The 14,780-nt window shown below is 36.6% G+C and overlaps 3 protein-coding genes across 3 annotated transcripts; 1 reads left to right on the forward strand and 2 right to left on the reverse strand.

Moving 5' to 3' along the window:
* Positions 1-1,638: 1,638 nt before the first annotated feature.
* Positions 1,639-2,181, reverse strand: LOC136070834 (uncharacterized). The gene has a single exon (XM_065781309.1). The coding sequence runs from the start codon at positions 2,179-2,181 to the stop codon at positions 1,639-1,641; it is 543 nt and encodes a 180-aa protein (XP_065637381.1).
* A 905-nt stretch (positions 2,182-3,086) lies between these two features.
* Positions 3,087-3,602, reverse strand: LOC111986738 (uncharacterized). The gene has a single exon (XM_024018421.1). The coding sequence runs from the start codon at positions 3,600-3,602 to the stop codon at positions 3,087-3,089; it is 516 nt and encodes a 171-aa protein (XP_023874189.1).
* Positions 3,603-5,745: 2,143 nt separating this feature from the next.
* On the forward strand, positions 5,746-9,635 carry LOC136070835 (cysteine-rich repeat secretory protein 1-like). The gene is made up of 2 exons (XM_065781310.1): positions 5,746-6,322; positions 9,607-9,635. The coding sequence occupies exons 1-2, from the start codon at positions 5,746-5,748 to the stop codon at positions 9,633-9,635; spliced, it is 606 nt and encodes a 201-aa protein (XP_065637382.1).
* Positions 9,636-14,780: the final 5,145 nt, after the last annotated feature.

The raw sequence follows: 14,780 nt of genomic DNA on the forward strand, positions 1-14,780 counted from the left end.
TCCAAGCTTACTTTACTAGCAATGCTAAGTTGAAAGCTTAGACATCCCTAAATCCCATCCCACCTCTTCCTTTCAAATTGCACAATTTCTTCCAATTGATCCAGTGTATTTTCTTCTCATCCTTTGTTTGACCCCACTAATATTTTGCAAGTTTTGAATTTATCGTATCACATGAGGCCTTAGGGATTTTAAAAATTCCCATAGTGTAGGTAGGTATTGCTTGAGCCACCATTTTAATAAGGATCTCCTTTCCGGCTTTAGAAATAAATTTTTCCTTCCATTTCATTACTCTCTTCGTTATCCTCTCTTAAAGGCCTTTAAATGTGTTGACCTTTAATTTTCCACCTACCATAGGTAGGCCAAGATAAGTCTCATAATCCTCCATAACTCGAGCCCAAATAGTGCTTGAACATCCTCTCTAATTGATTGCCTTGTGTTTCGGCTGAAAAAGATGGATGTTTTCTATCTATTTATTACCTGTCTCGATGCTGCTTCATATCTTCAAAGGTATTCTAAGAGATGCCTCCCTTCTTCTATTGTTACTTGACAAAAAATGAAACTGTCATCAGCAAATAACAGATGAGAGACAAATAACAGATGAGAGATGCACACTCCATTTGTACATGATAGGATGCCATGCAACTGCTATCTTTCCGTTGCCTTTCTGATTAGAGAAGAGAGACCTTCTGCACACAACAGGAAGAGGTAAGGGGGGGGGGGGAGGATCACCCTGTTTGATGCCATGAGATGGAGTGATGTACCCTTGTGGTACCCTATTAATGAGCATGAAGTATGTTGTAGTCTGCAAGGTTGCCATGGTTAAATGAACCCATCTTTCGTCAAGCCCCAATTTAAGCATGATTTCATTAAGAAAGGCCCACTCCACATGGTTATAAGCCGTGCTAATGTCTAGTTTAATTTCCATTTGTCATTTCTTTCCTGTTCTTTTATTCGGCATCCTGTGTAACACCTCAAAAGCTACAGTGGTATTATCAGTAATCAACCAGTTAGGAACAAAGCCACTTTGTGATTCCGATATTACATTAGGCGGAATAAGTTTTAGTCGGTTCACTAAAACTTTAGAAACAATTCTGGGCACAACATTTCCTAGACTAATGGGGTGGTAGTCAGATACAGATTTAGGTTCATTTATCTTCGGTATGAGGACAATGTGGGTGTAGTTCATTTTATGTGATAAATGACCAGAGTGCAACATTGATAAAACAACATTAGTAACATCGTTCCTTACTATATGCCAATATTTTTGAAAAAAAAAAGGGGGGGGGGGGGGGGGGAAGGCACGTTGATAAATTGTCCTACATTTGTTTCGTGATTATTCTCTTTCTCCATGTAGTCCGTGCATTTCATACACTCCATTAAATCCGGGTTTTTTTTTTTTTTTTTTTTTTTTTTCCCTCAATGCATCAGTTACAAGAATTGAAGAAAATAGATTTCGATTACCCAAATAATGGATGTTCGTTGGTCCCTTACTCCACCATTAATGCCGTGATTTCCCATATTTTCCATTGGGAGGGATTCCCCCACCGGATCGGCATTAGTCTATGACCTTTCATCTGTCTCTGTTGCTTGATGCCGTGTTGGACTTGGTTGTTTTCTTCCTGGCAATTGCTTTGGCTTCTAAAAACCTGCTCTCAACCAATCTCCATACAAGCTTTCCTCTCTATCCCTACTGTTGGACTCGATGCAGGCTTTAGCTTCATGACCAAGAAAACCACACTGGAAACAAAGTCCTATGAGATGTTCATATTGAAAGGCCACCCACACCTTGTCACCCTCCGGGCTAAGTATAGGAGCCCTTCGGGGAATAGGTTTATCCAACGGCATCTCAACTTCGACACGAAGGAACCATGCTTGATTAGAGGCAATAGCTTTACTATCCATGACAATAACTCTTCCAATCCCTTTTCCGATGTCTCTACCTGCCTCCGCGTTTATCAAATCAAAGGGTAATCCCCACACTTGTACCAAAATCGGAATCGTTAAGAACTTTACTAAAAATGCTATCATTCCTTTCTCCCACCTTTGTAGTAATAGGATGTGGTTATCAAAGCTCCAAGGTCCATTATTGATCACCCAGTTTAGTTGGCTTTCCATTGAGAATTTGAACTGGAACAGTCCATCCCAACCTCCATGATTTTTATATCGTTCCCCAATTTCCATGCTGCTCGTAGTAGATTTTTGGCCGCACGAAAGTTTATGGATTTTTGGCCTTCCGAGTAGACTGTTAGAGAAGTCTTCTAATGTTTTTTTCTCTGTCCTTTGAGCAGACCATAATCACCTTACCTTCCTCCTCCGTCAAACAAACCCTCTGTAGCCTTTCTATAAACTCCGAGTCCATGTTGTTGAGGACAAAGGTAATTCAAGAGAAACAACGTCTAGACAAGAGTGTCTACCTACCCCAAGAAGTGTATGATAGGGTAGGAAGAAACAGGTCTCACTCAACATGAGAAAGAAAGTCTCCTATCGAGAGGAGAAGAAAGTGTCCAAAAAACTTAAGTTACTAGGAAAGTAAATTTTCAAAGGAAAAGTTAATAATAGTAACTTTTCTTCATCTTGAATTCCTCCATCTCCACACTTTGGTCATGCTTCCCTTAGTTTCTTCACATCATGTTTTTCTCACACCATATTACACCCCCCCCCCCCCTAACATCTAGATTCCTTGGAATATGATGTCTTACAATCTGAATGCCTTAAAATATAACTATTCTTACATTTGGTTTATTCATAAGAATCTTAAAGGATTTATTTATTGTTCCCATACTATCCTTAGATTTATAAACCCAATATCAATTTCTTTAATCTTCCTCTAAATAANTTTTTTTTTTTTTTTTTTTTTTTCCCTTCAATGCATCAGTTACAAGAATTGAAGAAAATAGATTTCGATTACCCAAAATAATGGATGTTCGTTGGTCCCTTACTCCACCATTAATGCCGTGATTTCCCATATTTTCCATTGGGAGGGATTCCCCCACCGGATCGGCATTAGTCTATGACCTTTCATCTGTCTCTGTTGCTTGATGCCGTGTTGGACTTGGTTGTTTTCTTCCTGGCAATTGCTTTGGCTTCTAAAAACCTGCTCTCAACCAATCTCCATACAAGCTTTCCTCTCTATCCCTACTGTTGGACTCGATGCAGGCTTTAGCTTCATGACCAAGAAAACCACACTGGAAACAAAGTCCTATGAGATGTTCATATTGAAAGGCCACCCACACCTTGTCACCCTCCGGGCTAAGTATAGGAGCCCTTCGGGGAATAGGTTTATCCAACGGCATCTCAACTTCGACACGAAGGAACCATGCTTGATTAGAGGCAATAGCTTTACTATCCATGACAATAACTCTTCCAATCCCTTTTCCGATGTCTCTACCTGCCTCCGCGTTTATCAAATCAAAGGGTAATCCCCACACTTGTACCAAAATCGGAATCGTTAAGAACTTTACTAAAAATGCTATCATTCCTTTCTCCCACCTTTGTAGTAATAGGATGTGGTTATCAAAGCTCCAAGGTCCATTATTGATCACCCAGTTTAGTTGGCTTTCCATTGAGAATTTGAACTGGAACAGTCCATCCCCAACCTCCATGATTTTTATATCGTTCCCCAATTTCCATGCTGCTCGTAGTAGATTTTTGGCCGCACGAAAGTTTATGGATTTTTGGCCTTCCGAGTAGACTGTTAGAGAAGTCTTCTAATGTTTTTTTCTCTGTCCTTTGAGCAGACCATAATCACCTTACCTTCCTCCTCCGTCAAACAAACCCTCTGTAGCCTTTCTATAAACTCCGAGTCCATGTTGTTGAGGACAAAGGTAATTCAAGAGAAACAACGTCTAGACAAGAGTGTCTACCTACCCCAAGAAGTGTATGATAGGGTAGGAAGAAACAGGTCTCACTCAACATGAGAAAGAAAGTCTCCTATCGAGAGGAGAAGAAAGTGTCCAAAAAACTTAAGTTACTAGGAAAGTAAATTTTCAAAGGAAAAGTTAATAATAGTAACTTTTCTTCATCTTGAATTCCTCCATCTCCACACTTTGGTCATGCTTCCCTTAGTTTCTTCACATCATGTTTTTCTCACACCATATTACACCCCCCCCCCCCCTAACATCTAGATTCCTTGGAATATGATGTCTTACAATCTGAATGCCTTAAAATATAACTATTCTTACATTTGGTTTATTCATAAGAATCTTAAAGGATTTATTTATTGTTCCCATACTATCCTTAGATTTATAAACCCAATATCAATTTCTTTAATCTTCCTCTAAATAAATAATAACAAACAAAATATAAACTATAAATTAAGACAAATTCATTAAAACTATAGTCTAACATTTCAAAATGACATGTATGGTACAAAAATAACTATTTAAATTCTTGTTCTTTATGAAAATCACAGCATCATATTTTGTTCATAAAAATAAATATCTTATTTAATTTTACCAAAATAACCAATCCCATATAGGAGATATAAATATTTTATGTTATTTTATTTTAGCATTTATATTATTGTGGCAGGAAGAGATAAACATAAAGGAATAGATACCATATTTTTTTTTTTTATAAGTATGTTTTATCTCCATTGCTTAAATGATAAGTAAAAAATGGTAAAATTGTCAAATTATAACAAATGTAATTTTTTATGCTTGGGAATCTCAATACCCACTTGTTTTAAGGGGAATTCACATTCCTAAAGAATGGGTTAAATGGGAATCTAGATACCCTGGCATTTAATTCCCTTGCAAAAATTTGCAACTAAACATAAGAATCTTTCAACATTTTTGAGAATTCTAAAATATTACCCATACCAAACGTAAATTTAGTTTATTTGAAAATCAGATACAACAATGAAATATAAAATTATTTTTTTAACTTCGAATCCGGGTTCCGTGTATTTAGTAAATAAGTCAACCTCTGTTTGGAAACAGATTTTAAATGAAAATTATTTTATTATTTAACTTATTTTTGCTACTATTCATAGGCTCCATTGCACTTTTTGATACTATTCATGGATCTTACTATACTATTTTAACTAATTTTTACCTTTAACTTTTACCTTTATCAATAATACTTTCAGTAATAAGTTTTTAATTCCACAAAATAAGCAATATCTAAAAAGACCAAAATATTAGCTTTGACAGTAAGGATAGTTTACTGTGCAGATTCTACGTGTTCTTGTCTCGGCCCATCAATCCATGCTGAGTCAAATTTTAGATTTTTTCTAATCCTTGACGGTACAGAATTCAACATAAGTTGGTGGGAAACTGATCAATATACTTCATTCCATTCAGCGATGAAAAGGTAACCCAGGCAAGCCAAATTGCCAAATTGACTCTTTCTAGAAGTAAAGAAAAAGTTAGAAGACTAATAACTCCAATACCGTTGATGATTTTTGAGTTCTTGTAATATACTCTCTACATTTTGAGAAGCTTCTAATATACTCTTACTCGATAAGATTTTTTTTTATTAACAAGAATGTAGATACTAGTATTCATATTAAACATCAACCATAACAACATAAGCATTTGTTCATGGCCGATTGCCTGTTGAAGCTGTCAGAGTAAAAATGTTTTACCTCCGCAACTCGAAGCTTATAGAAGGCGAGGAAAACTAACGTTTTATACATGACTTCTTCCGTTCTTCTAATATACTGGTAGATATTTTCATTCATATTAAACATAAGCATATGCATATGTTCATGGACGAATTTCTGTTGAAGCCAAAAGAGTCAAAATGTTTTACCTCCTCCACAACACCACAGCCTTTCTGTTAATATTATGTGTAGTCTTTGCGCTTACCAGCTCCATTATTTCCCAGCCAGTATACTTTGACCACCGTTGTTTAGATCAATCAAATGAAACCGCCAACGCCGATTACAAATCCAACCTCACAGTCTTGTTGGAATCTCTATCATCTAAGGCTTCCCAAAACTACAGCTTCTACAACGAAAGCTCTAATGTTGGCATCTACGGCCTCTACCTCTGCCAAGGTGATGTTTCTAATGAGACCTGCCAAATCTGTCTGAGCTATGCGACCCAAGATATCACAACTCGGTGTCCATCTAATAAATCTGCAATTATATGGTACGATAAATGCTTGTTAAGGTATTCCAATGTTGATTTATTTGGAGTGGCATCGTGGTCACCAGCGATTATTGGCCAGAATACTGCTAACCAACCCGATTTTTACTCGCTTGATCTGTTGAAATCTCTAATAAAGCGTGTCAATGTAGCGGAGAAGTTGTATGACACTGATAATCTGACAGTGACATTGAGCGGGCAGTCCGTGATAAGTTATGGGTTGGTGCAGTGTACACTACAACAAAATGTATTTTTAGCGACGAAAATTAGTGAGGAAATATTTTTCGTCACTAAAAATACAGTTTTAGTGACAAAATATGAATTTCGTCACTAATGGTGAAAAAAATTATAACATTTAGCGACGAAAAATAAATTTCGTCGCTATTGTGATCTGAAAAATGGGCGCTAGTGGAGGGTAATTTTGGCTCAAGTTTAATTAATCTATAGCGATGAAATATTTCATCACTAAAAGTTGAAATTTTTAGTGACGAAATATTTCGTCACTATAGGTATTGCTGTGATAGTATTAGTGACAAAAATCCTTTCGTCGCTATAAGGAAGAATTAGCGACGAAACATATTCGTCACTAAAAATAATAATAGTTTTGCACTTATATATTTTTGTGACGAAATCACAATTCGTCACTAAAAGTATGCTACAGCGACGAAATTTGAATTTCATTGCTAAAAATCTTAACAAAATATGGTTTCTTTAGTGACAAAAATAAATTTCATCACTATAAGGAAGAATTAGCAATGAAAAATATTCGTCACTAAAAATAATAATAGTTTTGCACTTATATGTTTTTAGTGACGAAATTACAATTTGTCACTAAAAGACTGCTACAGTGACGAAATTTGAATTTCCTCGCTAAAAATCTTAACAAAATATGGTTTCTTTAGTGACGAAAATAAATTTCGTCACTAAAAGAGTAATAAATTCTGGCTCCTTTTGTGACGAAATAGAAATTCGTCGCTAGAAGTGGGCAATAGCGACGAAAACATTTTGTCGCTAAATTCTGGCTCCTTTCCCTTGATTGTTTACATCTTTTTATTGTTTTATATCTCTTGCTTAGTTTAACTATTTGCTTAATTTTATTATTTGCTTAGTTTATTTAATTTCAAAACAACCAATTTTTATTAAACTAGATTAGGATTAATTTGGTTAAGATTTAATTAATTTTCTTACGTTCATTCAAGTCCCTGTGGGTTCGACCTCGTTCTTGTCAAACTATACTTCGGTACGGTTCGTACACTTGCAAGTACTTTAAAATTTCACAACACCTACATATGCCATATATATGTACATTCAATTATTATTTTTTAGCTCAATTAGCTAAAAAAATTTAGCAATAACACCATTATTGTAGCTCTATTTTTGTTGCGTGGGTTTGTTAAGGCCATATTTTATATGTAATTGACTAATTTTTTGACAAAACGCAGTTTATTTATAATTAGGTAGATGTAAATTAGGTAGATGTAAAGTGTTAGTATTAAAGATATTAAGACTGATCCAAGAAACAAGTGAAGAAAAATTGTTTTATTAAAGCTCAACAAATAGCTGCTATCGAGACTAAATGGGAAGCTTGACACATGCTCGATCTATCAAAAATTATGATTTCAGAATTTTAGATTTGAAATTCGACCCAAGTTGATGTATTTGTTTAAGTTTTCTTTTCTCACAAACCTAAACATATATAAAGTGTGGGGGGGGGGGGGGTAAAAGCCCAGAGCTACTTAATGGGCCCGGAGCGTCCTGTTAAGGACTATTATATTTCCGAGGAGTAATAGGTGGTTGGGACGGTCCATCTGAAGGCAGGAAGCCCAGAAGTAAAGGGAGAATGTCGTCCGAAGAGGTCACTGCTAGTCCAAGGACGTCCTACTCCTCGGCCACAAATAGCCTTGATCAAACAAACGTGTGGAAGACCCGAATAACCTTCCTAACAATCTCAATGATAATGATAAGTTCTAAGTGGATCCAGAGATGATCAGAACTAAAGAAAAATATCTAAAGGAAAAGCTACTACCACCGTATTTAATGCACTGTAACAGCTTTTCTGGCCGTATTTATGTGGAGAAGACCCCTGAATAGTGCAACTTCAGCTATTGCCACTCACAAAGAACTAAAGTAGACACATGACGTGACATGCACTTAAGTAGATGCGCGGATGAAGAACAGGTGGATGATGGAGATGATAGGAAGGGATGCTATATAAAGAAGAAGGGTCCCTGATAATAGGGGACGGAGCAGAGAGAGAAAAAGGGAGAGAAAAGCTTTACTATAGCTCTGAATGCTGTAATCACTGCTCACTTAATAAAACATCTTTTCGGACATTCATGTATGGAGTTGTTCAAGCATTAGTTCATGTTATCATCACTGCACGTAACCTAGCCAATTATTCTGTGCTTCATAACCAGCCCAGCTCTTTCGCCCATTCTCTACAAATTCATTGTTCTGGGTTCGTTGGGCCTTTAACCCATATCCTTTGGGCTTGGGCTACAAAAACAGTCCCTACATAAAGCTTATTTTAAGAGCTGTCATACACGAATACAAAGACCAAGAGTTTAATTTTCTTTGTGAGAAACTACTGCATTTGTATGCCATAGAGTTTTATAACCAAGTGCTTCCTGCTCTTCATTGTTGATGAAGTGAAGAACTTTGTAGTCAACAACAATCATTCAAGTTGCTAGAGTTATTCATGTATTGGGATTCATGCAAAGAAATTAGTCATAGATTGGAGATTTATGCATCAAAGAAAAGAAGGCTGCTACAAGATCAAATCTAATTCGGTACTGGAGCAAAGGTTCAACTATAAGTTGATATTTTGAAAAGGTAGTGGTAAGAGTCCTTATACTTGTAACTAATTGATTATTGTTTAGTGGATTCTTGGAAGTGGAGATCTTAAATTCACTTGGTGGAGTTTTTGCCTTACGAGAGGTTTTCACAATTTTTCAACAAATCACCGTATTAATTTATTTTCCATTACATATTAGTTTATCTGATGATTTGTTGGTGCCTCCACAATTTGCATGTAACTTAACCTAATTAATCAGCTTTGGTAATTGTATTAATTTTAACCGAACAAGTGGTATCATAGCAAGCACACTTTAATTAGATTTTAATCTTTGCGGTGTGATCTATTGTCCTTGTTGTCATGGATACAAATTACATGAACAAGTCTTTGAATAATACCTCTTGTGATTCTAAGAATGATGTGTTTCAGTCTCTCAGGACATGTAAGTCTGAAATTTATTTGAGACAGATATATGTGTTAATTGAAAAAGGCTTGCATATGGATATGTTTATGAAATCAGCTCAGCTAAAAGAACTGTTGATTTTTGAGAAATGCAAAAGAAAACTAGACTGTCTGAAAAGATGCATACATTGGGTTGCAGGCAAGAGAAAGATGAAAGAATGATTGAGGTTGTCTAGCAGAGGTCACAAAGAAAGAACTTAGCCATATAACTTGACTGATAAACATGAAGTGTGCTTTATGATGCATATTGCTCTTCAGGTGATGAATACATGTCTATGGTATCTTGACAGTGCATGTTCAAGACATATGACTAGGGACCGGTTTCTCTTCAAAACATTTGAGCCAAAAAGGTGTGGCAATGTTACATTTGGGGATGGAAGAAAATCCTAGATAAAGGGGAAGGGAATTATTTCCTTACGTGGATTACCTGACATCACAAATGTGCTATATGTTGAAGGACTAAAAGAAAGTCTGTTGAGCATAAGTCAAATTTGTTATCAAGCTTGGTGGGGGTATGTACTTTGGATAATTGCTACGGCTTGGTTCCAACTATTGAGAGAGTTTGCAATAGTATTCAGATGCCTAATGAAGAATTATGGCATAAAAGGATGGAACATGCAAGCTACAAACAACTGTCTATCATATCTAAGAATGAAGCAGTGCTAGGCGTTCCCTAAATGGCTAAATTAAAAGAAAGTCTGTTGAGCATAAGTCAAATTTGTTATCAAGCTTGGTGGGGGTATGTACTTTGGATAATTGCTACGGCTTGGTTCCAACTATTGAGAGAGTTTGCACTAGTATTCAGATGCCTAATGAAGAATTATGGCATAAAAGGATGGAACATGCAAGCTACAAACAACTGTCTATCATATCTAAGAATGAAGCAGTGCTAGGCGTTCCCTAAATGGCTAAATTTGACAATACTGTGTGTGGACCATGTCAACTCAGAAAACAAACAAGAACTCATCATCAGGCAACATTAACCATTGCCATTAGGAGTGTTCACCAAACTGCAAAAATTGCACCAAAACCACCTGCAAAATGGCATAACTGCACCACACCACAAGTAATAATGCATCGCAAAAACTGCAATAACTCATCATCAGGCAAGAACAAACAAGTACTCATCATCAGGAAACATTAACCGTTGCCACTAGGGGTGTTCACCAAATTGCAAAAACTGCACCAAAACCACCCGCAAAATGGCATAACCGCACCACACCACAAGTAATAATGCATTGCATGATGTAGTGCGACTTGTGGTTTTATAATAAGAAAACTGCACAAATTACACTGCACCCTCTATATATTAATATATTTATTTATTTTTAATATTAAATATATTATTAACAGTTTAATAACCCTAGGTTTCAAAAAAAAATATATATATATAGTTTGATAACTCTAGCAAGTGTTAACTAGGAAAGCTAGTCCAAAATAAAGAAAAACTAGCTTAATAATTTAAAACTTGGCCCAAAATAAAGGGAAAATCAGTCTTGGTCTAGGTAGGCAAGCCCAAAATTTTAAAAAATATATTGACTTTAAACTGCATCTTATATACAACATCACACATGTTACTGCAAAAATGAGGTGCGGTGTGGTTATGATTTTGGTTAAACTCTAAACCGTACTGTACTACACATGTGATCTCAAAAATAAAGTGCAGTGCAGTTATAGTTTTAGCTAAACTGCTCTACAAAGTGCGGAGCTAAAAATGGCCCAAAACCACAGCGTATCGCACTATGAACACCCCTAACTACCATATCAAGACCACTTGAGCTCTCTCACTTTGATCTCATGGGTCCTACTAGAACAAAATCTCTAGGAGGCAAGAGATATATCATGGTTGTGGTAGATGACTTTACCAAATTTACATGGGCAATTTTGCTGAGGTCCAAGTTTGAAGCATCTCGACAAATAGAAATTTGCTGCAAAAGATTGCAAAATGAAAATGGGGTATGCATAAATCGTCTTCGAAGTGATAATGGAAAAGAGTTTGAGAACTCTCAATTGGAACAATTTTGCATTGAAGTTGGATAGCTCAGTAATTCTTTGCTCCTATTACTCCTTAACAAAATGGAGTAGAAGAATGGAAGAATTGAGTCATCCAAGAGATGGCCAGAGCTATGGTGCACAACAAGGATTTAGCAAAAAATTTGTGGGGTGAAGCTGTGAAGATTGCCTATCACATTGTAAACAGGGTGTACTTCAGACCAAGAATAAAGAAAACTTCCTATGAACTGTGGAAAGGGAAAAGGCCAAATGTAAAATATTTCAAAATATTTGGTAGCACTTGCTTCATCTTGAAAGATAGGGAAAATGTGGGAAAGTTTGACACTCGAATTGATGAAGGTGCCTTTCTTGGTTATTCATCCTCTAACAAGGTCTACAAGATATTAAACAAAAGAACAGGTAAAGTCATGGAAACTGTTGTTCCAAGTGAATATGAATGTTAAGTGAAAGTGAAATCATACCAAATATGAAGCGGTCAAGGCTTGCATTTGGCACAAGTTCATAGACTAAAAGCCTCTCATCTCCTTCCATGCAGAATCTTAAGAGTCTTACAAGATGATGGTGCTGTAACCTAGCAACTAACATGACCTCATTCTTAAACACTATTTCTCCTTGTGATGAATTTTTGGATAACCTTTCATAGCTATTTCTTGTCCATTTGGGAACCTACCTTGAAAAAGGAATATACATATATATATATATATGTAATCCCAAATAATTCAAAATTTGGGATTTAACATATTATGTGAGAACAATGATACACTCTTCCACTCAATAATGTCAAATTACCTTGTAAACAGCACCAAATCTACCCTTTCCAAACTTATTAGCATCAGAGAAGTTCAGTGTAGCAACTCTGATTTTGACAAAGTCAAATTGCAAGCATTCAACAACACTAATTTGATCATCAGCATCAACTGAAGAACAAGTCAATACGTCTGAGTTAGATTACTAAGTATTGCCTAAATCGAAATTGCAATTGTGTATATACAAAAGCAACAAGAGGTATGCAGAACGAATTACTGAAATCCTTTCTTCTTGAATTCCGAGGGAACTAAAAATGTCTTCTATGTAATATTCTTGTATTTGTTTAGTACAACTCTTGCAGTAGGGTAGTTTCCACTAAAACCGATTTAATATCCAATTAGTGGCCTCTCGATTATGTTTTTGTTTAATTTAAAATGATAAGGAGAAAATAATGGCTGAAATAGCGGAATCTTATTTTCACTAATATTGCTTAATTCTCTAAACAATGCATTCACCACTACATAAAATTCGTAGGGATATGGTAATTTTTCTTGCTTTTATGGTAATGATTCACTTATCACTTAGCAAAAAGGAAAGGTAAACCAATTTCTAACTTACTTTCAGCTTTATCCTCTGGGTTCCTCGCTCTTAAATTGAGCAGATGCTGTAGAGATGATTAGTACAGCAGAAGCAATTAATAGTAGTCACTACTCACTACTACAATGAATACAGCTCGAGATGAGTCACTTTCCTTCCTGCAAAATCCGAATTCTGCTTTTATTAAAACATTAATTGCGAGTGCTCAATTTCGGGACAGGGGGGAAAACAATTATATATATTTTGAATGGGGTGTTTGTTTTCATTTATGTTTTATACTATTTGGTCATGCCATACGTACGTCCATGTTCTTTAGCATATTTTGCATCTTTATTATATGTATTTGTGGTACATTTTTAATAATATTAAGGAAATATCTTTTTGGAAACAACCTCACATTCAATTCTGAGATCAAAAGTGGTTCGAACGTAATGACACCAACAAACCATATATGTGTGTGTATGTATATAAATATATATATATATAGTTTCTTCGGTCTACGTTGACCAAGCACTGTTCACATTTGAAAATATGTACTTTTGTCTAAACCAGGGTTGAAAATTGGTGAGGCAGCGCCTACTAGGCCATCTTTCTTCCTTCAGTACCAGATGGACTTCCACCGAATAAACAAATGTGACCGTCGTTGAACTTTCCCAGGAAAGCCAAGTTTTTGCCATTTTCTAACTTACTTTCAACTTTATCCACTGGGTTCCCCGCTCTTAAATAGATGCAGATGCTAATAGGTATGAATAGTACAGCAGACGCAAAGTAGTCACTACTACAATGATTACAGTTCGAGATGAGTTACTTTCCTTTCCAGCAAAATCCGGAATTCTGCTTTTATTAAAACATAGCAAGTGGTACAGAGGGAATATTGATGAAGGGTGACTTCGTCAGCCAATGAATGCAATCAGTGACGAATTGAAACCTCGTGAATGTCCTTTCCTGATGGATGGTCACCGGTGTGGTGCCTGCCACAACGTCTCAGATGCTAAAGTCAGTGTCTAGAATTATATGAGAGCAAAACAAGAACACAGCATCAATGTAAAAGAAATGTTCATACCATCCTCGTTGGGGGATGTGAAGGATTTATATATGTTGTTGTAGATTTTAGCCGTTGGGTGATTTATGGTGCTTTAACTTCTCTCTGCGTAACGCCTGCTGGCATTATTAAGTGGCTTCAAGTCGGTCCCAACTGTCTGTTCGTCTGGATGTGTAACCGCCCCTTATCATTTACTGGCAGTAATGATGGAGGGGATACCATCGTCAATGACGTGTGTTCTCGTCACTACCGACCTTCCTCGTCATCGGCCTTACCTCGTGCAGGATCTACTTCGTCAGTCCCATCAGTTGCCCCCGGATTCCATGGTCGTCATGACGCGTCGTGTTGACCGAGGAATATGAAAAGTTTCTGTGCGACAGGCGGTTGGGTTTTTGAGCCGCATTTAATGTGCTGCGGCGGTTCCTTTTCAGTTATGGCCCACGTGGCGCCTTTTGGTTGGAGGAGTCAAGGCTGCATATGATGAGCCTCCTTGATTTTCCCGCTGGTTTTTCAGCTTCCCAACATTTGGTTTTAAAACTTCTCCTTTCCCCTTCATTTTCTTTTTACTTTTTCGAAAAACTCCTTTTCTATATTGTTCTGGTGTTCTTCTTCTCCCCGGCGATTTTCTGCGCAGCGCCATAGTTGCCTTCTCCGAGGTAAGCTTTTTTGCTTTCTTTGGCTTTCTTTTTCTCTTTTGTTGTTGTCAATTTCTGATTTTTTTTTTTTATTCTTCCCTTGCTGGTTGCTTCTTTGTTTCTCTTCTTCTTTGGTTTTGGGGCGCCTTAGACCTCCTATTTTCCTAGCTTTCCATGTGCAGTAGCCTTAAGGTTAGGTTGGAGTGCCCTTCAATTTCATTCTTGTTTGCTCGATTAGGGGGGGTTTTAGGGACTTTCCCTTACTTAGAAAACTTTATTTACGAGGGCAGTAGTTTGGCTGTTGTGTTGGCTGATTTATTGCCACTCCTTCACCAATCTATTGAGTGGTTCGAAGAATTGGTGAAGGGAAGGACGATCAAAATTTCCCTTCCACCATT

This window comes from Quercus suber, unplaced genomic scaffold, assembly GCF_002906115.3.
Source record: "Quercus suber isolate HL8 unplaced genomic scaffold, Cork oak 2.0 scaffold_263, whole genome shotgun sequence".
Classification (NCBI taxonomy): domain Eukaryota; kingdom Viridiplantae; phylum Streptophyta; class Magnoliopsida; order Fagales; family Fagaceae; genus Quercus; species Quercus suber.

What these genes read in the sequence shown, in the direction of transcription:
- LOC136070834 (XM_065781309.1), bottom strand. Translation starts at nt 2,181, where the DNA reads ATGGAAATTGGGGAACGATATAAAAATCATGGAGGTTGGGATGGACTG.
- LOC111986738 (XM_024018421.1), bottom strand. Translation starts at nt 3,602, where the DNA reads ATGGAGGTTGGGGATGGACTGTTCCAGTTCAAATTCTCAATGGAAAGC.
- LOC136070835 (XM_065781310.1), top strand. Translation starts at nt 5,746, where the DNA reads ATGTTTTACCTCCTCCACAACACCACAGCCTTTCTGTTAATATTATGT. An exon ending in AAGTTATGGGTTGGTGCAGT is followed by an intron (nt 6,323 to 9,606) that starts GTACACTACAAC and finishes ATTGCTCTTCAG; the next exon opens with GTGATGAATACATGTCTATG.